This window comes from Mus pahari, chromosome 23, assembly GCF_900095145.1.
Source record: "Mus pahari chromosome 23, PAHARI_EIJ_v1.1, whole genome shotgun sequence".
Taxonomy (NCBI): Eukaryota; Metazoa; Chordata; class Mammalia; order Rodentia; family Muridae; genus Mus; species Mus pahari.
The window spans coordinates 24,873,372-24,894,736 of record NC_034612.1 but is presented as its reverse complement, the minus strand read 5'-3'; the positions used below and the strand labels follow the sequence as shown (position 1 = coordinate 24,894,736).

Below are 21,365 nucleotides of genomic sequence, written 5' to 3'. Positions count from 1 at the left end.
AAAAAAAAAAAAACAAAAAAAAAGTTGAGAATCATTGAATCTAGACGTCTCCTCAACTGTGGTCACAGAGCCATGTGGTCCTATAAGCTGTCACCACAGAGACAGTTGGTGACCTGAGCCCAGTGCTTGGCAGAGATATTTGCTGTGTCAATCCATGATGCTTGCTTGGAGAACACTCGTGTCCTGGTTATGTGGATGAAGACCATTCCCACACATTGCCCATGAGGTCATAGAGTCCTACAGAGTATCAGTATACAAACAGATGGAGAAACGGGACTCTCTCCACCCCCACCAAATGCCCAAGGAGGATGGGGGAAGAATTTTCCACTGTTACCTTGATCAGAACTGGGTATGAAAGGAGGATTTAACATAGTTGTTCTGTTGGGGGAAAGCGTTCACTGGTGACAGTCCATGAAAACCATCTTCAGCTTTGTCACCCCTGGGGAACTTTCCCTGACAAAGACAATGAAAGTCAAAGATTTAGCAGCCTGTCCCAAGGCATGGGCTCCTGTCTGTCCAGAGGAAAACCAGGGTCACTCTACTCTGCTGCTTCATGGGGGGAGGACAGTGACCTTAGGTTCCCCTCCATGGTGCTTCGGAAAGAGCACTGTCTCCGCCCATCCAGCTCCTCTATCCTTAAAATGGATGGAGACACTGGAGCCCATGCTCTCCCACTGAACTTCCTGACTTGACTTAAAGTCACCTGTGTTTGCTCATGTGATTGGTTCAACTTCATTTTCCTTCTCATCAAAACTGGGGCTCAGGGGCTGGGGAGATTGCTCACCTAGTAAGCATAATGACCCAAGATCATATCCTCAGAACCGTATAAAAGATAGGCATCGTGGCATGCATCTGTAAGCTAATGCTATCTATGGCGCAGAGAGAGACAGGTCCTGGGGGTGGGTGGCTAGCCTAGGAATAGAGAGCTCCATCTCCCATTGAGAAGTCTTGTCTCAAAAAAAAAAAAAATACTGTGGAGCGGCTGGAGAGATAGCTCTGCAGTTATGAGCACTAGCTGCTTTTCCAGAGCAACAGGGTTCAAATCCCAACACTCACAAGGCAGCACACAAATGTCTGTGATTCCAGTTCCAGGGAATCTGGCACCCTCACTCTAATTGCAGGCAAAACACCAATGCACATGAAAATAAATAAATCTTGAAAATTAATAGCTTGTACTGTGCTTGCAGAGAACCCAAGGAGACCAGAGTTCCATTTCTAGCACACACACACACACACACACACACACACACACACACACAATGTATTTTTTTATTTTTATTTTTATTTTTTCAAAAACAGGGTTTCTCTGTGTAGCCCTTGCTGTCCTGGACCTTGCTCTGTAGACCAAGCCAGCCTCAACCTCAGAGATACACCTGCCTCTACCTCCTGAGTCCTGGGAATAAAGACATGATTCATCATATCCAGCTTCATAATTTATTTTTTTAATCCTAAAGATATGAAATAGAAAAACAAACAAAAAAAGATATGAAATAGAGAAGCAACTGAAGAAGATGCCATACGTGAACAATCTGTACATGTATGCATAGATCACAAGTTGTAAGCTTATATTTTCAAAATCTTACTTTAATAATAATAATAATAATAATAATAATAATAATGATAATACATAAATGCTTTAACCTCCCCTCTAGCCCACCGCCCACCAGAGTTAGTGGAAAGGAAAGATTAACAGGGCAAAAGAGAATGTGGACCGGTTTAGAAATAGTTCTTCAGGGTGACTCAGCAGTTCAGTTCATACAGGTCAGCAGCGGTAGCTTGATCCACTTGCAAATACCATTCAGGAATCAGCAATGGCAGTTTGATGCAGAAGAAACTGAGGGGCTCTACCAATTGGCCCTATTCTGGGGAAGCATCTAGAAGCTGCTGGAGCAACATCCGAACTCCTATGGTGCGTTTCTGTCTACAAAGTCACAACAAACGATGATCATCAGCAAAGTGTGGCAAGGTGAACCAATACCAGACACTGTCATCCACTGTCTGTTGGATTATATTTAAACTCTTTCCAAACATCACATGTTCTCCCAAGCATCTGCTCTAGCAAAACTTCACCTACTCTTTTCCCAGGCTGCTTCCAGAGAAACACCACATGTCTGTTCTCAGCAAAACATCCTCCCATGTGTCTGCTTCAGCAAAAACCTCTTTCCATATGACGGTTTCCAGAAAAACATCAGATGACACAACCGAATCTCCAAAGGAGCCAGGAATTTCCACTTCAACATCTAAGTCCAACAAGCTGGAGTTCAGCTGCCACTTCACTGGAGAAGTTGCTCCTACACGAGGGCAGATGATTGGGCCGTGGTTGGCTCAACAATATGTGACAGTCTGTTGAACTTCTCTTTCAAAGTGAGTGTCTAACAATGCTGTAAGGGTTATCAGTGAGATGAAGTTTACTGCTAAGGTCTAGAGTCTGAGTTTGAACTTCTCACAGGCATGGTAGGTGAGAATCTGCTCGAATAGTTGTCCTCTGACTTTCATAAGTAAAAGAAAAGGAAAGCCTAGCAGTGGTGGCACACACCTCGGATTCCAGCAGTCACTCAGGAGGCTAAGGCAGGCAGATTACTGAGTTCGAGGCCAGCCTGGTCTACAGAGCAAGACAGCCGGGGTTACACAGAAAAGCCCTGCCTCCAAAAACAAGCAAGCAAGCAAGCAAGCAAACAAACAAACAAACAAGAGGTAGACAGTGACTGAATGTGGCCCCTTAAAAGTTAAGATTTCTGAGATGTAAGACTGTTCCTACATCTTTGAAACTGTTGTTGACTGTTGCTATGATTGTCCTCTGGTTCACAATTATGCTCCCATTTGCTTTAGGATCTGATCTTGACTGTCGTTTTAACTGGGAGAATGGAAGGTACACCGGTTATAGGAAATAGCTTCATCTTACTTTGAAAGGCCAGGGACGGGTCCCACCCGCCAGGTCCCAGTATTTGCTGAAGAAAGGATACCAAACCCTTTTTACCCAAATGGGAGGAGGGCAAGTGAGATGGATTAATTTGACTGACCAGTTCCCAGGGAACCATACAGACCTCAGCAAGATGAACTATTCTTGGATAAAATCTGATCGTGGAAATAAGGAATGGATTGTATTAGGGTAACCATACAGACCTCAGTAGGATTATTCTTTAATAAAATCTGATAATGGAAATTATGAATGTATAGAGATAAAAAAGGGAAAACAGGGCTCCCAGACACTTCCATTGAAATTAACATGTCTACACTGCCACTGTCTATCGATCACTGATTCAATACCAAGCTGACACCTAGCGCCAAGTATCCCCTTGTGGGATCCCCAAAGGGGATCCTTCAATTCCTGGGTTCCTGAAACAAAAAAACAACACAAAAACAAAAAACCCTAGACTGATTAGAAGTCACACTTAGGGCTGTGGTTAAGAGCACTGACTGCTCTTCCAGAGGTCCTGAGTTCAATTCCCAGCAACTACATGGTGGCTCACAGCCATCTGTAATGGAATCCGATGCCCTCTTCTGGTGTGTCTGAAGACAGCCACGGTGTACTCATATAAATAAAATAAATAACTCTTTAAACACAGCTACAGTGTACTCATATACATAAGATACATAAATAAATCTTTGCAAAAAGAAGTCACTCATACACATTATAACAGTATACCAACCTGACAGGGAACTCAACGGACCATGCCCTCATACACATTTCCAAGGTTAGAGCCGATAGCCTTCTAAATAATGCCTTTTTCCTTCACTGTCTATCCTTTGATTGTACTGACGTCCCTCCCCACTGCGGCAGCATTTCCAATCATGCACTCCCCAAGGGAATATGATCCCCCCCCCGGGTGGATTTTTATCTGTGAGAATAACAACACTTCTCCTGCTCCCACCCTGTGTTGTAAGGGCATATGTGGGATAGGAAGAATCACACCTATTAGATTTTGAAAGTCTCTAAAGTCTTTTTAATAGGATCAAGAGGTCAGGGAGCTCAAACTGTGGAGGCTCCCCACATCTGCTGGACCCCACCTCAGTAGCAGTCACAACCTGCCCCTCATTGGTTGTGGGGATGAAAAGGGAGACCTCTAAAATAGCTGGCTCACTAGCTAAATACTATATAACAAAGATATTGACAGAAATTAAGCGAGAAATTTAGAGAGTTGAGAATGACAATCCTACAAAATAGAGGTACCATAGTCTTTCAGTTGTTCACGAATAATCTTGGATGTCAACAATTCCCTGAAATGTATTAACATATCAGATTTCTCTAACACCATTGATAACCTAATCGATAACTTACATTGAGAAATAATATCTCCAAGGCACATGTCGATTGGCCCTCCTGGCTAAGATGGTTCTTTCCCTTCATTGGCCCCCTGATGGGTCTCCTATTAATCATAATATTTGAGCTCTGTGTTTTTGGTGAATTATTAACCTTATCACCTTCCAGATACTCAATACCAGAATCCTGTTTCTCCTCCTACAACATCAAGCAATGCTTGCTCTCTTGTCAAAGATTTGAAAGAGTTAAACAGGCCAAGATGAGACTATGAGGCCAAAATAGGGCTTCATACATGGCAAATCAAGGGGTACATTGTGTCAAGTCCATATACCTTCGAAATTAAGGACCACAGTGTATTAAGTGCCCATGCCTTGCAAATTAAGGAACCCACTGTGTTCAGCCCCTACACTTTATGAAACTAGGGTTCTATTTAAGTTTCTGTTTCTTTATTCTGATGTAATCTGCAAACAAACAAATAAAAAACAAACAAGAAATAAAAAAAACCCAAATCCCCTCATTTATATGATGTATATCCTTGTCTTCCTGTTTCATTGTATTTTTCTAACAATCTCTAACAGTCAATACTCTGGCCCCTGTAAACATGCTTACATCTGTTTTCTATTAATCTTTTATCGCTCCCCCATAAAAGGAATCCCCAAAAGCCAGTGAGGGCCTGTTCTCTGAAATCCCAATTTAGGATAAGACAGCCGGATATCCAATCCTGGATGCTGGATTCACCTCTAAAATAAAGCTTGCTTTTGATTAGACAGTAGTGAGTTTAGTCTTCATCCTCGCAGTTTTCAGGTTTAACATGTGTTCACAGTGGGCGTGGCAGCACATGCGGGTAATCTCCCAAGCCAGTTCACTTGAGATGCTGAGGCAGAAGGATCTCAAAATCAAAGGACACCCTGGCAGTGGAGGAATCCAGTGGTCCATCGGAGGAAAAAAAAAAAACTAACCATACATCCGAGAATCAAGGACAAGATTTGAGAGAGCAACCTCAGGAACTTCCCGTTAGCGACAGCAGCTCGTCGCCAAGCAACTTCCCGGCGTGGTACGCAGCGGCACCGCATTGCCGGCTACTGATGTCTGGGTCGTCCGATGACCTTCAGCGCTCGTGCTTCTCCTGGACTCTAATTGGCTACATGCGGAGGCCCCGCCTCCCACCTTCCTCCCTCCTTGCTGGATGCCCGTGGGCGTTCCCGAGTTTGTTGTGTCTGGTCGCTTAAGGTGCAGACAGCGAGGATGCCACGTGGAAGCCGAATCCGCACTTCGCGGGTGACCCTTCTGGCCGGGTGAGACCCTCGGGGCTGGGGACCAAGCGCGAGCGGCCAGGGCGAGAGGTTCTGTAGCTTGAGGGCTGCGAAGGCGACCGGTGGTGAGATGGAGGGAGCGCTCGGGAAGGGATCCGCTACAGGGGCGGACTCCCGGACAACGGGGACACGCTCTGTGCACCCCGGGAGAGGACTCTGAAACGTGACATTTTCCCTAGACTGGTTGGGGGAAGGGCGGTCGAGGGCGTAGTCTACGAGGAGGCAAGAAAAGAATGACTGATAGGTGTCAAGCTCTTGGGGGTGTTTTTCGTTCTTTTGTTTTGTTTTGTTCTGTTCTTACTGGGTTTTTGAGTCTCTCAGGCTAGCCTTGAACGTCATAAGTCCTGGGCGGCCTTCCCTGATTTCCCTGACTCCGCTTCTCCGGCTGGGATTACAGAGTTTAAAGGTGTATAGAATTAAAAAAAAAGATAAAAGAAAATTATTCGTTATTTGTGTGTGGAGGTTTGAGAATTTTAGAGTTCTCTCCTTCCACCGTTTTGGTCCAGGATAGCTAACACTTAGTTGTAAATACGCTACTACAATGGGTCCCAACTTCCCTAATGCTGCGATCCTTTAATACAATGTATGTTGTGGCGACCCTGATCTATCTATCTATCTATCTATCTATCTATCTATCTATCTATCTATCTATCTATCTATCTATATTACACACACTGTAGTTGCTACATCATAACTGTAAGTTTGTAAGTTTGGTCTTAGGCGAGCCCTGTGAAAGGGTCGTTAGACCCCCAAAGTGGTCCTGACCCACAGGTCGAGAACTGCTGCTCCATTGAGCCATCTCCCGTCCACACCAAGTAGGAAATCCCTGACAGCATCAAGATTCCAGATGTCCCACCTGGGAGCCTGTGTGAAGATCACAGGGCCGTTTATGGGAGTTGGTTGCTGATCTTTCTAAGGATCAAACTTAGGTGGTCAGGAGTGGGTTGTCAGGGCAGTTAACGTGAGACATTTCAGCACCAGCATCCTCCCCCAGCTGGAAATGTTAATTCAGATGTTAACTAGGTTAGGGAGAGTCCCTGGTCTAAACCTGTGGGTTGCTACCCCTTTGGCTCCAAAACATGTTTATGTGATAGTTTATTTATTTTTTGAAAGATTTATTATCATACATAAGTACACTGTAGCTGACTTCAGATGCACCAGAAAGAGGGCATCAGATCTCATTATTGATGGTTGTGAGCCACCGTGTGGTTGCTGGGATTTGAACTCAGGACCTTCAGAAGAGCAGTCAGTGCTCTTTACCCGCTGAGCCATCTCGCCAGCCCACAGGATGGTTTTTATAACAGCAAAATTACAGTTTTGAAGTAGAAAGGAAAATGATTTTATATTTGGTCACTACAACATAAAGAACTGTAATAAAGGGATTATTAAACCATCAGGAAGATGAAGACCCACTGGAGTCCATGGCAGTACCTGTCTGATATTTCTTCTTTAATACAATGACATTTTATTTGATACAGATAGAGGAATAAAATGAAAGCTATTGGCTCACTCTCGAGTTCTTGTTGTCCTGGAACTCACTATGTAGACAGGGATAGCCTTGAGTTGACAGAGGTCCTCCTGCCTCTGCCTCCTGTGACCTGAAATATTCTGGTACACAAAGTAGCTGTTTAACATTGGACTAAATAAGCCCTCTGGGGATCTTTCCAGCTTTATTGTCTGTAGGTGGTTGTGTATACATGAAGTGGGGGTGTCAGCCTTGGAAGGCCAGAGGTGTAGAGTGGCCTAGAGCTAGCTGAATTTCATTTCGGGCGATTAAGAGCTCCTGGGAACTGAGCATGGGCCCTGTGGAAGCCAGTATCTGGTTTTAGCTATTGAACCATCTCTCCATCTTCCTTTCTAACTTTTAATAAGCTGATGATTTTATGACATATTGGAATAACTGTCCTTTAGAGATACTGTGGGCCATGTGGAGTCATGAAAATAGTCACAAAAAAAGAGACAAAATAGTTTGTGCTTGGTTGTTAAAACCTTAACAAAATATTATAGATGTACAAATATATATATGTATATATATATATATATATATGCGCTATACATGTATATATACACATATACATACATATATATACACACATATATATGTGTATATAAACACAGATAGATAGATATGCAGCTAATAGATACAGTTTCTATAGTCTTCTTGCATGTGTATGATATGGGTGTTTAAAGATTTAGAATGATGCCAGGAGGGTGTGGCGCAGGCTCCTGGGGCACTTTTGAGGCAGAGGCGGAAGGATCGCTGACCTTCAAGCCAGCCTGGTCTTCAGAGTGAGTTTCAGGACAGCCAGGTATACACAGAGAAACCCTGTCTATAAAAACAACAACAGCAAAACACAAGAAAACCAAGAAGGAAGACCATCGTGTGGATACTTCGTTCCTCCTTAGAATAAGGAACAAAATACCCATGAAAGGATATAGGTACAGAGACAAAATTTAGAGCTAAGATGAAAGGATGGACTATCCAGANACTACCCNATNNGGGNATCCNNCCCNTCANCAGNNACCAAACCCAGATACTANNGCANATGNCAGNAAGATTCTGCTGAAGGGACCCTGATATAGCGGCCTCTTGTGAGGCTATGCCAGTGCCTGGCAAACACAGAAGTGGATGCTCACAGCCAGCTATTGGATGGAACACAGGGTCCCCAATGGAGGAGCTAGAGAAAGTACCCAAGGAGCTGAAGGGGGCTGCAACCCTGTAGGTGGAACAACAATATGAACTAACCAGTACCCCCTGAGCTCGTGTCTCTAGATGCATATGTAGCAGAAGATGGCCTAGTCGGCCATCATTGGGAAGAGAGGCCCCTTGGTCTTGCAAACTTTATATGACCCAGAACAGGGGAATGCCAGGGCCAAGAAGGGGGAGTGGGTGGGTAGGGGAGCAGGGGCGGGGNGAGGGTATAGGGAACTTTCGGGATGGCATTTGAAATGTAAATAAAGAAAATATCTAATAAAAAAAATGGGGAAAAAAACCCACCACCACCAACAACAAAAGAGGCTGGACTGCTCTTCCAGAGGACCCAGGATTGATTCCTAGAACCCTCATGGTGCTTAACCCCGTCTGTAACTCCAATTTCAGGTTATCTAATGCCCTCTTCTGTAATGCAAATGGTACACAGATATACCTGCGGGCAAATAATCACACACATAAAATACAGTAAAGTAAAAAGATTGAAAATGAAGCCAGGCAGGGTGACACAATGGCTTGTAATCCCAGCACTGGTTGAGGCTGATGTAGGAATAGGAAGTATGAATATATAGTAGACTAGTAGGTTGGTGGTTTTTGTTTTGTTTTGTTTTTTGTTTTGTAAGGAGGATATTTATTCTCAGGCTGGCCTTAAAATGACTGTGTAGAAGAACAGGAATGAGAATAAATATGCCAGAGTGTACAGTGGAAAGCCAGAGTCCTCGGCCCTGCATAAAGAAAACAATGCTTGCCCAGGGCAGGAGAAATAGTCTCCCCCCCCTCCCCCAGCTAGAGCACACCCAGTTAGTTATTTAATACCAAGAGGTTGGCCCTGGAAACACACTCATGCAAATGAGCATACACACTGAGGCAGATGGTATATAGGAGTGCATATGCATACACATGTGTACATTTAGTAACAATGACAAAAGAGCCACAAATTTGAAATCAACAGTCAAGGAGGGGTATATGTGTGGGGGTTTGGAGGGACGATGTGGAAGGGAGAGATGCTGTAGTTATTATAATCTCAATAGAATAATGTAGCATGAGCCGGGCGTGGTGGCACACACCTTTAGTCCCAGCACTCCAGAAGCAGAGGCAGGTGAATTTTTGAGTTCGAGGCCAGCCTGGTCTACAGAGTGAGTTCCAGGACAGCCGGGGCTACACAGAGAAACCCTGTCTCAATAAAGAAAGAAAGAAAGAAAGAAAGAAAGAAAGAAAGAAAGAAAGAAAGAAAGAAAGAAAGAATAATATAGCATGTAGAAGAGGAAATAAGTCACTGTGTCGCTGAGGGTGAGGTGACCCTCACCTGCTGCTTCTCCCTGTCTCTGCCTTCTCAGTGCTGGGATAACAGGTGTGTGCCAGCAGACCTGGCCTCGTTGGGTCTCTTCAGTAGGTTGCTAAGCCATTTGTCTGGGAACTGAGAAGTTTTGTTCTTTTCTAGCCGGGCCCCTCAGATGAGGGCTGCTCCCAAAAGAGCACCTTCAGCTCAGCCTCCAGCAGCAGCCACACCATCTGCAGTTGGCTCACCTGCCGCTGCACCCCGGCAGCCAGGCCTGATGGCCCAGATGGCTACCACTGCGGCCGGAGTGGCTGTGGGCTCCGCAGTGGGGCACACCCTGGGTCACGCCATCACTGGGGGCTTCAGCGGAGGTGGTAGTGCTGAGCCCGCAAAGCCCAGCATCACTTACCAGGTGAGCTTTGGGGCAGCTTCTCCTTTCTGTGCTTTTCTTTTCTGAGATGGGTTGGCAGCTGGCGAGCATCTTCAATGAATAAGCATTTATGCTGATGCCATGAGGACCTGAGTTCAAATCCTATGAGCCCACAAAAAGTCAGGCATAGCCATACATACCTGTAACTCGTGCATTGTGGGGCGGAGACAGGCAGTTCCCACAGAAGGGCTGGCTAGCCTGTTGAGACGAAATAAGTAGTTTCTGGTTTGGTGAGAGGCCCTGTAATAAGAGAGAGTGGTGAAGGGAAGACAGCCAGTGCTTGGTCGGTCTCCCCATGGGCACTTCTTGAGAGAATCTCACTCAAGCAAGCCTTGAACTCATAGCAAGCCTCCTGCCTTGGTATTTATCTTGACTACACTTATACTGGGTTCCTGTTGTTGCTTTTGGCGACAGAGTCTTCACTGTGTGACCCAAACCCACTCCCATTTACGTTCCCAGATGATGTGATTTGGCATTTGTTTCTTTTGGTTTTGACTTGGCGTGGACATCTTTGTTTACATTGTTTTCACTGCCCTGTTCCTGGGTGGCACTAAATTTGCACCTTTCTCCACTTGTTTCCCCTGTGAGCCCTGCCCTTGTGTGGCGCCCTATGCTTTCTGATCTTAACACAAGACGTTGTGTCTTTGCAGGAGCCTCAGGGAGCCCAGCTGCAGAACCAGCAGTCTTTTGGACCTTGCTCTCTAGAGATCAAGCAGTTTCTGGAGTGTGCTCAGAACCAGAGCGATGTCAAGCTCTGTGAGGGCTTCAATGAGGTGCTGCGGCAGTGCAGGATTGCAAATGGTAGGTGACTTGTCCCTCTGCTCAGGGTGATGGTCCTGAACCCTGTAGGGTAGTGGTTGGGTTGTAGCCTGTAGGCTGAGACCTCTTTGGGGGTGAAAGACCTTTTCATAGGAGTTCATCCACATGTACTCAGCAGCGAGATGACATCAACTCACCAACCCCGTCATATCCACCCTGATCAATTACAGGTGTATGTGACAGGGTTGGCACCATAATGTACTAAGTGGACCAGGCCCAAGTGAAGAGAGCAGCTACTGTGTTGAAAGCAGGAATATTGGAGGTAAAAGGACAATTTGTGAGTCGTAATTACTGGGTAAATGTAAAGTCATCAAGTACTGCAGAAAAAAATAATCAAATCGCAGGAACTTAGTCTGGGTGCTGATTGGGGGTGTTGTTGTTGTTGTTGTTGTTGTGGTTTGGTTTGACTTTTGAGACCAGGTTTTTCTGTGTAGCCCTGGCTGTCCTAGAACTCACTCTGTAGACCAGGCTGGCCTCAAACTCACAGAGATCAGCCTGCCTCTGGGATTGAGTGAGTTCAGGACAGCCAGGGCTATACAGAGAAACCTTGTCTCGAAAAACCACAAAAAAAAAAAAAAAGAGGAAAAAAAATATATATTCAGCTATGGTTGCTGAATACTTCCCCCTTGTGATAATAACAGGTATGTAAACAAAACCGAATGACAGGAACTCATAGAGAATGGTAAACCATAGGACACATTAATGCACTACATTGGCTGATCTATGCTATGTACTGTCCTTTGTGTTATTAAAGCTATTGTTATGGGTTGTTTTCATTAGTAGACCATCCCAGGCCAGTGGATCACGGAGAGAGGAACGTTAAGAGAAGAAAATATAACGAGGGTTTTTTACAGTATGGTTTTACCTCAACCATCACAGTAGGAATTGAGAGGCCACAGTGTGTCATTTGTGGGGTGGTTCTGTCAGCAGAGTCGATGAAACCCAACAAACTGAAACGCCATTTTGAGAGCAAGCATTCCAACTTGGCCGGCAAGGATACCAACTATTTCAGAAGCAAAGCTGATGGGCTCAAGAAAGCCAGAGCTGACCCTGGCAGCAAGGCCAACAAACAGAACGTGGCGGCCGTGGAAACTTCCTATTTGGTGGCCCTCAGAATCGCCAGAGATATGAAACCACACACCTTTGCAGAGCACTTACTGTTCCCGGTGGCCAAGGACAGCGTTCGCGTCATGATCGGAGACGAATTTGTTACAAAACTGAGTGCAGTCTCCTTATCAAATGACACTGTCCGAAGAAGAATACATGACATGTCTGCTGATATTCTTGATCAGGTGATCCAGGAAATTAAATCTGCTCCACTTCCAATATTCAGTATCCAGCTCGATGAATCGACAGACGTTGCAAACTGTTCACAGTTAATGGTTTACGTGAGGTATATTAATGATGGTGACTTTAAAGATGAGTTTCTTTGCTGCAAACCTCTTGAAAGGACAGCTACTGCCCTTGATGTATTTGAGACAGTTGGCTCATTTCTGAGACAGCATAAGATCTCTTGGGAAAGCATCTGTGGTGTCTGCACAGACGGTGCTCCAGCCACACTGGGATGTCAATCTGGGTTTCAGCGTCTGGTCCTAAATGAGTCACCAAAGGCCATTGGAGCTCATTGTATGATTCATCTGCAAACATTAGCAATGAAGACGCTGCCCCAAGACTTACAGGAAGTACTGAAAAGTGTCCTGAGTTCTGTCAATTTCGTAAAGGCGAGTTCTTTGAACAGTCGACTGTTTCTGCAACTCTGCAATGATTTAGATGGGCCAAGCAAAACCCTGCTCCTTCATACTGAAGGGAGATGGTTGTCAAGAGGAAACGTTCTAAAACGTATCTTTGAGCTCCGTGATGAGCTCAAAATGTTTTTTAATCAGAAAGCGATAAGGCAGTTCGAAGCACTTTTCAGTGATCACAGTGAATTGCAGAAAATAGCCTATCTGGTGGACATCTTTACCATTTTGAATGAGTTGAATTTATCACTGCAAGGACCAAATTCAACCTGCCTGGATTTATCTGAGAAGATCCACTCATTCCAAATGAAACTTCAACTCTGGCAAAAAAAATTGGATGAAAATAAAATGTACATGTTGCCTACCTTATCCGCTTTCTTTGAGGAACATGACATTGAACCGCACAAAAGGATTACAGTGGTGATTTCCGTGAAAGAACACTTGGACATGCTTGCAGGTGAAATTTCCTGGTACTTTCCAAGTCTCCCCGAGGTCCCGTTTGCACTAGCCAGGAGCCCATTCACAGTCAAAGCTGAAGATGTTCCCGAGACAGCCCAAGAGGAGTTCATCAGACTTACCAACAGTGACGCTGTGAGAGCCGATTTCTCCGCAATGCCAGTCACACAGTTCTGGGTCAAGTGTTTGCAGTCATATCCTGTTCTGTCTGAGACGGTGTTGCGCCTCCTCCTTCCTTTTCCAACCACATATCTGTGTGAAACAGGGTTCTCCAGCTTGTTGGTTATCAAGTCTAAATACAGAAGTCGACTTGTGGTGGAAGATGATCTTCGCTGTGCTCTGGCAAAGACCACCCCGAGAATTTCGGATCTGGTGAGAAAGAAGCAGTCTCAACCTTCACACTGAGGTTGGCTTTTTATGCACAGTGTCCTGAAATGTAGCAGTGTAGTTTATGTCATGACATTAAGACTGTTAAGCATGCCACACCGTGCTTCAAGACAAAAATCTCATGTGTTTGTAATTAGTAATAAATATTTCCACAAAGAAACCCTGTCTCAAAAAAACAAAACAAAACAAAACAAAACAAAACAAAACAAAAAAAGGGGGCTGGAGAGATGGCTCAGCGGTTAAGAGCACTGACTGCTCTTCCGAAGGTCCTGAGTTCAATTCCCAGCAACCACATGGTGGCTCACATCCATCCGTAAATAGATCTGGCACCCTCTTCTGGAGTGTCTGAAGACAGCTACAGTGTACTTATATATAATAAATAAATCTTTATTAAAAAAAAAAAAAAAAAGACCCAAAGAACAGAAACAAAAACCAAAAATTTTACAATATATAAGTACATAACCGTTTTTTTGTGATTAATCACTATGCTTTGATTATGTTCAATTTATAATAATGAAAATACATCCTGCATATTGTATTTACGCTATTCATAACAGTACCAAAATTACAGTTACTACATAGCAATGAAAAATTACCTTAGGGCTGGGAGTCACCACCATAGCACGAGGAACCGAATTAAAGGATTGCAAGCCAGGCAGTGGTGGCGCACGCCTTTAATCCCAGCACTCGGGAGGGAGGGGCAGGCGGATTTCTGAGTTCGAGGCCAGCCTGGTCTACAGAGTGAGTTCCAGGCCACAGCCAGGGCTACACAGAGAAACCCTGTCTCGAAAAACCAAAGGAGAAAAAAAAAAAAAAAGAACTGATTTATCCATAAAGACAGTCCCAGGGGACCTGCTGTTATCTTCTGAATCCAGGCACCAGACACGCATGTGCAACACATACACATGTGCCAGCAAACTAGTCATGCACATGAACTAACTAAATCTTTTTGCAAGTGCATACATATATACACATGCAGGCAAAAACACTCATCCACATGAACTAACTGAATCTTTTTCATTATTTTTGTTTGATGTGCATTGGTGTTTGACCTGCATCTGTATCTGTGTAAAGGTGTCAGAACTCCTGGAGGTGGAGTTTCAGACACGTGTGAGCTGCCATGTGGCTGCTGGGAATTGAACTCAGGACCTCTGGAAGACAACCAGTGCTCTTAATCGCTGAGCTATTATCCACACCTAAATAAATTTGTTTTAATTTAAAAAAAAAAAATGAAGCCAGGCGTGGTGGCACACACCTTTAATCCCAGCACTCAGAAGGCAGAGGCAGGCAGATTTCTGAGTTTGAGGCCAGCCTGGTCTACAAAGTGAGTTCCAGGACAGCCAGGGCTACACAGAGAAACCCTGTCTTGAAAAAAAAAATGCCCTACAGACAATCTTCTGGAGACATTTTCTCAATTGTCTCAGATAATTCTCTTTGGCGTTGAGTTGACAAAAACCAGCTAGCACATTATATTAGCCTTGATTCTTTCCTACATTGAGAAGACCTTGTATAAGTCACAACCCATCAGAAAATGTAGCTCTTATTCTCTGCCCCTTCTCTTTCTCCCTCCCCCTCCCCTCCCCCTTTCTCTCTCTTTCTCTCTCTCTCTCTCTCTCTCTCTCCTCTTTCCTCCCTCCTCAACTCCACTTCCCATAAATAAATTCTGTTCCATAAAATAAATAAATTCTGGGCTGGGCAGTGGTGGCGCACACCTTTAGTCCCAGCACTTGGGAGGCAGAGGCAGGCGGATTTCTGAGTTCTAGGCCAGCCTGGTCTATAAAGTGAGTTCCAGGACAGCCAGAACTACACAGAGAAAACCTGTCTGGAAAAAACAAAAAATAGGGCTGGTGAGATGGCTCAGCGGGTAAGAGCACTGACAGCTTTTCTGAAGGTCCTGAGTTCAAATCCCAACAACCACATGGTGGCTCACAACCATCCTTAACAAGATCGGACTCCCTCTTCTGGTGCATCTAAAGATAGCTACAGTGTACTTACATATAATAATAAGTAAATTTAAAAAAATTGCTAATTTTTAATTTTTTTATCCATTTATTTGGGTCAGGTGTGGTGTTCCATGTCTTTAATCACAGCACTTTGGAGGCAGAGGCAAGCGGGCCTCTTGAGTTCATGGCTAATCAGAGCCATACAGTGAGACCCTGTCTAGAAACCAACTGTATTAGTCACTGCACTGTTGCTGTGATAAAACACCATGACCAAGGCAACTTACAGAAGACTTTATTTGGGGTTACAGTTTCAGAGGGTTAAGTTCTTCATGGCTTGGAAGCAGCAAGCAGTAGGCAGGGTGGCTGGAGTAAGATGCTGAGAGCTCACAGCCTCTACTGTAAGTAGGAAGCCGAGTCGGTAAACTGAGACAGGACAGAAATGAAAGCCCACCTCCAGTGCCAGAGACGATGCCACCTGTCTTACAGACCAGCCAGAGCTACAGAGTGAGACCCTGCCTCAAAACAAATGAAAGAATTTTTTAAAAGGGCCGGGCATTGTGTGCACACCTTTAATCCCAACCTTTAATTGGGAGGCAGAGTCAGGCCTGCTCTACAAAGCCATTTCCACGGGGCTACATAGAGAAACTGTGTTTCAAGAAAACAAAAAGACAAACTTCTACTGAGAGACTTTAGCTACCATGAACAGTAAACGAGTGAGTTGTATGTGAGAGTGTGTACTTGTGCCTCTGTGTGTATAGCTCTGAGGAAAACTCTTGGGGACCGGAAATCTCATTCAAATCAAAATACCACTTAGAGTAAACGAGTGAGTTTGATGTGGGTATGGGTGTGTGTCCTGCCACCTTATGCCATCTGGGGATGAAACTCGGTCATCAGATCTGTATAGAAGTGCTTCTAGATCTATTAAGCCATCTTGCTAACCCTCAAAGAGCTGTTTTTATTTTTTGTTATTTGTGTGTGTGTGTGTGTGTGTGTGCGCGCGCGCACACATACATGCTCGAGCAATGCTTGAACAATAAATGCACTTGCTCACTTAGCCATCTCCGAAGACTTGTTTGTTTCAAGATCTGTAGCTAAGAATGACCTTAAACTTGTTCTCTTGCCATCCGTGCTGGGGTTACAGGCATGAGTCATGTCACTGCAGTGTTTGAGACAGCCTCCCCATGTAGCCCTGGCTGTCGTGGACCTCACAGATACTCACACATTGGACTCCCTTTAACTTTTTGTTGTTTGTTAGTTTTTTGTTTTGTTTTGTTTTTTCAAGACAGTATTTCCACTGTGTAGCCCTGGATGTCCTAGAACTCTCTAGACCAGACCAGGCTGGCCTCGAACTCATAGACATCCGCTTGCCTTTCCCTCCTGAGTGCTGGGATTACAAGCATGCTCCACCTTTAACTCTCTTCATGCTTTTACTTTAGCTGTCAGTCAGCATTCTTGGGGTTAGATTATATGTGTGGAGGATTCTTTCTTCTTCTTCTTCTTCTTCTTCTTCTTCTTCTTCTTCTTCTTCTTCTTCTTCTTCTTCTTCTTCTTCTTCTTCTTCTTCGTCTTCTCTTTTTTGAAACAAGATTTCACCTTGCAGCCCTGACTAGCCTGGAACTTGAGGTAATCCCTCTGTGTCAACCACTTAAGAGCTAGCACTACAGGCTTGTACCAGCCACTACTACCCCACTGAGTCTAACTAACATCATTATGTTTGTTTTGAGACGTGGGCTCATTTATGTAGTCCTTGCTGGCCTGGAGCTCCCTATGTAAACAAAGCTGGCCTTGAATTCACAGAGACCTGCGTGCCTTTGCTTCTTCCTAAATGCTATCATTACTGTTGTACACTGATAAACCTGAAGATTAGCAGAGTGGTAGTGCTTAGTGTGTCTGAGACCCTGGGATTAATCTTCAAGGTACTTTGTTAAGTCCAATATCCGTGCTTCTTTAAGAATGATACCTATTAATGATTGCTTTTCTTTAAATCAGTTATGTGGGGGCCATTCAGATAGTTCATCAGATAAAGGTGCATGTCGCCAAGCCTGAGGTTTTGAGTTCAACCCACAGGACCCACTGGGTGGGAGGAGAGAATAGATTTCCAGAGACTATCCTTAGACATCCATGTGCACACACGTTACTTTTAAATTTATACGCATTTATTTATGTGAATGAGTGTTTTGCCTGCTTGTATGTATGCCCCCCAGGAAGCCAGAAAAGGGCTTCAGGTTCCTTGGGACTGGAGTTGTAGACAGTTGTGGGGTACCATGTGAGTGTTGGGAGTAGAACCCAGATCGTCTACAAGATCATAACCACTAAACTGTATCCAGCCCCTTGGCTCAAACATGCTATTTGTGATGTCTAGTAAGTCTGTCTTCTCAACTTATGAGGCATGCCTTTTCGTGAGTTTGTTGAGGGAATTTCCAGAGATTATAGATTGGGGAGAGACAACCCACTCTGAATGTAGCAGCACCATCCAGTAGGCTGAGAACTTGAATAAAAATGGAGGGGGTACCAAAAAAAGCAAGCAAGATGCTAGAATTCCTCTTTGTTTCCTGATGGATGTATGCAGATAAGAATAAGTAGCCTCATGATCCTGCCCACCGTGTCTTCTTCGCTGATTGTATTCTCAAACTGTGAGCTAAAAAAATACAAAAACAAAAACAAAAACAAAATCCCTTTCGTATATTGATTATTACCAAACATTTGGTTATAACAATGAAAAAGTAATGTCGAAAAGAGGATTTTCTTGTCACAAGAACAAAGCTAAAGCAATTCAGCAAGCCAGTTTTCTTTTGCAAAAATGAACCCAAACTGGGCTAGCAAATACATTTGGCCAGAGGTCCTCGCTTTTAGGATTATAGGTGTGTGCACAACCACACCTGACTTATACAGTGCTGGGGATGGAACCCAGGCCTTTGTGCATGCTAGCACTCTACCCACTGAGTCACATTCCCCTGTTCCGTCCCTTCAGGTTTTTAACCAGCGGAACCAGGTTTATTATACTTATTTACAATTCTGGACCCCCAAGAAACACAATTCCCCATCTGGAACAAAGAAGCATGGAAGCCACGCCCCCTGTGAGGTCACAGAGCGCCCCCTACAGCGGAGCCAATAGGAGCACTGGGCGGGGCCTTCCGGCCGGAGTAGCCAGCGGCGGCGGCGGGCGGAGCGCATCGGCGATGGACTCTCTAGCTCGTCCTTCTGTCTCCCGCCCACGGACTCGAGCCCGCCCGCCGCCGCCGCCGCCGCCGCCGGAGGCGCTGCCCACCGTCGGCTTCGAAGAGGAGCTGTACGAGTGCCTGGATTACTACTACCTGCGTGACTTCCCGGCCTCTGGGGCTGGACGCAGCAAGGGCCGGACGCGGCGCGAGCAGCAGCTACGCACCAACTACCCGGTGCCCGGCGGCCACGAGCGCAAGGTGGCACAGATACTGCTCAACGGGCAGCGCAAGCGGCGCCAGCGCCAGCTGCAACCGCGGCCGCGCACACGCCTGGCCTGAGCACACGCCACGCCTGAGCGGGTATGGGCAGGCCGAGCCCGTGGGTGGGGGGTAGGGAGTAAAATGTCTATCTCAGGCCGACCTCGAACTCAGTGTGTAGCGGAGGATGACCTTGGACACCAGATTGTCCTGCATCCAGCTTCCAAGGGCTGGGATGATAAGACATGCGCCACAATGTCCAATTCTTTCCCCCCCCCCCTCTCGTCTCTTCTCTTTTCCTTTCCTTTTCTTCTCTTTTCTGACACTGTCTCCTAAACTGACCTCGAACTCGTCACCCCTCCAGCATTTACCTTCAAATGCTGTGTGGTTTTTGTTTTATTGATGATGCCCGTTGTAGCCCGGGATGCCATGGTGTGTGGCAAACCTCAACCTCTCTAGTCCGGAGATGACAGGTCCGTGCCACCATGTTCACCCGTCATCTGCTTCTGAGGCTTCCCAGCATTAGTCATAACTCTGCAGGCTCCCGATCCCCGACCCCGGGGTTTCCTGGCTGCTGGTGAAAGTCTCCACCCTTTGAAAGTTTGCAATTGTGTGAGAAAAGTCTCCATTGGACATAGAGGGAAATGTGAGGAAATCCGTGCTGGCAGGATGGCTCACACCTGTGATCCATCTCCGGCCTCTGGCCTCAGGAGACTGCTGGAGTTCAAGGCCAACCAGGAACACTCTCTGAGGCACTGTCCCAAAACAAAACTGTCTCCCCACTCCTTGTTTGCTTCCAGTCGCTGTAATAAACACTGTGAACTTTTGCTTGCAACTTGGGCAGGAAAGGGTTTATTTCACCTTAAAACTTAGTTCCCTTCCTGAAGTCAGGGCAGGAACCCAGAGACAGGAGCTAAAAGCACAGTTCCCAGAGGTTCATGTTCATTTATCTTTCTTGTACCTCCCAGGACTATCAGCCTAGGGTGATACCGCCCATAGCGAGTTGGTCATTGAGAAAAATGCCTTCACTGACTTGTCTCCAGGCCAGTCTGACAATGGAGGTATCTTCCCAGATGACTGTAGTTTATGTTGAGTTGACAGAACCAAAACCCAGCAAACCAGCAGAAGCTGGGCATGATAGAGCCCACCTCTATGCCTCTTTGAACTAGCAAAGTGAAAGAGGGGGGTCAGAAGTTCAAAGGTCAGAGGCTGGAGAGATGGCTCACACAGCTCTAGCCTTTTAGGATCCCTGCACCTGTATTAGATGCCTCATTACCATCTGTAGCTCAAGTTTAAGGGGGATCCCTATTCTGCCATCTGAGGACACTGCATGTATATGACACAGACATTTGGGCACTTAGACACATAAAAATGAACAAGACATTTAAAAGTTCACGATCATTGGCTACATAGTATGGGGCCAGCCTGAGCTATGGGAGACAGGAAAGGGGAGGCTGAGACCACAGTTGAGTTGATAGTTTTCACTTAGTAAGCATAAGACTCTGGGATTAATCTCTGGCACTCTGTAAATAGGACTCTCATCTTAGTATTAGGGAAAGATAGAGGCTTGAGAACCAGAAAGTTCATGGTTATCCTTATCCTTAGTCACATAGCTGGAGGCCAGCCAGACGCCATCTTTATATATGGCTGGAGAGATGGCTCAGCGGTTAAGAGCACTGACTGCTCTTCCAGTGTTCCTGAGTTCAATTATCAGCAACCAAAGGGTGCCTCACAACCCTCTGTAATGGCATGCCCTCCTCTGGTATGTCTGAAGACAGCGTCAGTGTACTCACATGTATAAAATAAACAAATTAGGGCTGGAGAGATGGCTCAGTGGTTAAGAGCACTGACTACTCTTCCAGAGGTCCTGAGTTCAATTATCAGCAACCAAAGGGTGGCTCACAACCATCTGTAATGGGATCCGATGCCCTCTTCTTGTGTGTCTGAAGATCTCGACAGTGTACCCATATAAATAAAATAAATCTTAAAAAAATAAATAAATTATATATATATATATATATATATATATATATATATAAACAACCTACTAGTGACTGACCTCTTTTGCTTTCACTCAGGAACCTGAGACAGGAGGATCTTGAGTTGCTTGAGTTGGAGTCCCGCCTGGGCATTATTGTGAGTTTCAGAATCCCATGAGCTAGTGTGAGCCACCTCATCTCCAGAGGAGAAAAAATAAAATACCTTCTAGTGTCTAGTGCTCCTCCTAAGACTTGGGGAAATCATTGATTTTTTTTTTTTTTTGTCTCTGTCTTATTTCCTACAGGAAACCTGAAAGACCTGTTAAAAAGTATTTTCCAGCTGTAACCGAGATCCTCCGTGCTAGTCAACTGGACTTTTTGACAGGGTTTTAAGTTTTACTGCTCTAGTGTTTTTCCTCACTAATTAATTATTAAGTAAGTAGTTTCCTAGTGGGTATGCCCTTTTAGGGTTTTCCAATTAAAAGAGAACAGCAAGAATGTATTTTAACTCTTCTGGCTTTTTTTCCCCTCCCCCTCCTCCACCCTCAGTTACTGTGGAGGTCTCCAGTTTACAACTCTGGGCTCTGACATATAATGAGGTGATCAGAAGCTCAGGAGGTAACTGGTTTG

The 21,365-nt window shown here is 45.1% G+C and overlaps 2 protein-coding genes across 6 annotated transcripts; both read left to right on the top strand.

Moving 5' to 3' along the window:
- The first annotated feature begins 5,432 nt into the window (after positions 1–5,432).
- Positions 5,433–21,237, top strand: Chchd2 (coiled-coil-helix-coiled-coil-helix domain containing 2). 4 transcript variants are annotated; one of them, XM_021186849.1, is made up of 4 exons: positions 5,433–5,556; positions 9,726–9,975; positions 10,644–10,794; positions 11,593–13,554. In XM_021186849.1, the coding sequence occupies exons 1-4, from the start codon at positions 5,507–5,509 to the stop codon at positions 13,410–13,412; spliced, it is 2,271 nt and encodes a 756-aa protein (XP_021042508.1). In that variant the 5' UTR covers positions 5,433–5,506; the 3' UTR covers positions 13,413–13,554. The 4 variants fall into 4 exon arrangements, with proteins under 4 accessions (XP_021042508.1, XP_029389777.1, XP_029389778.1 ...); XM_029533917.1 differs by lacking the exon at positions 11,593–13,554 and adding an exon at positions 21,041–21,237 and having other exon boundaries at positions 5,471–5,556; XM_029533918.1 differs by lacking the exon at positions 11,593–13,554 and adding an exon at positions 18,309–18,331 and having other exon boundaries at positions 5,471–5,556.
- Nupr2 (nuclear protein 2, transcriptional regulator) lies at positions 18,470–21,237 on the top strand. Of its 2 annotated transcripts, XR_003842977.1 has the most exons (3): positions 18,470–18,858; positions 20,835–20,892; positions 21,041–21,237. XR_003842977.1 is itself a non-coding variant. In XM_029533919.1 (2 exons), exon 1 carries the CDS (start codon positions 18,517–18,519, stop codon positions 18,835–18,837), a length of 321 nt encoding a protein of 106 aa, XP_029389779.1. In that variant the 5' UTR covers positions 18,505–18,516; the 3' UTR covers positions 18,838–18,858; positions 21,041–21,091. The 2 variants fall into 2 exon arrangements, 1 of the variants encoding a protein (XP_029389779.1); XM_029533919.1 differs by lacking the exon at positions 20,835–20,892 and having other exon boundaries at positions 18,505–18,858; positions 21,041–21,091.
- Positions 21,238–21,365: the final 128 nt, after the last annotated feature.

What these genes read in the sequence shown, in the direction of transcription:
- Nupr2 (XM_029533919.1), top strand. Translation starts at nt 18,517, where the DNA reads ATGGACTCTCTAGCTCGTCCTTCTGTCTCCCGCCCACGGACTCGAGCC.
- Chchd2 (XM_021186849.1), top strand. Translation starts at nt 5,507, where the DNA reads ATGCCACGTGGAAGCCGAATCCGCACTTCGCGGGTGACCCTTCTGGCC. An exon ending in AGCCCAGCATCACTTACCAG is followed by an intron (nt 9,976 to 10,643) that starts GTGAGCTTTGGG and finishes GTGTCTTTGCAG; the next exon opens with GAGCCTCAGGGAGCCCAGCT. An exon ending in GCAGTGCAGGATTGCAAATG is followed by an intron (nt 10,795 to 11,592) that starts GTAGGTGACTTG and finishes TGTTTTCATTAG; the next exon opens with TAGACCATCCCAGGCCAGTG.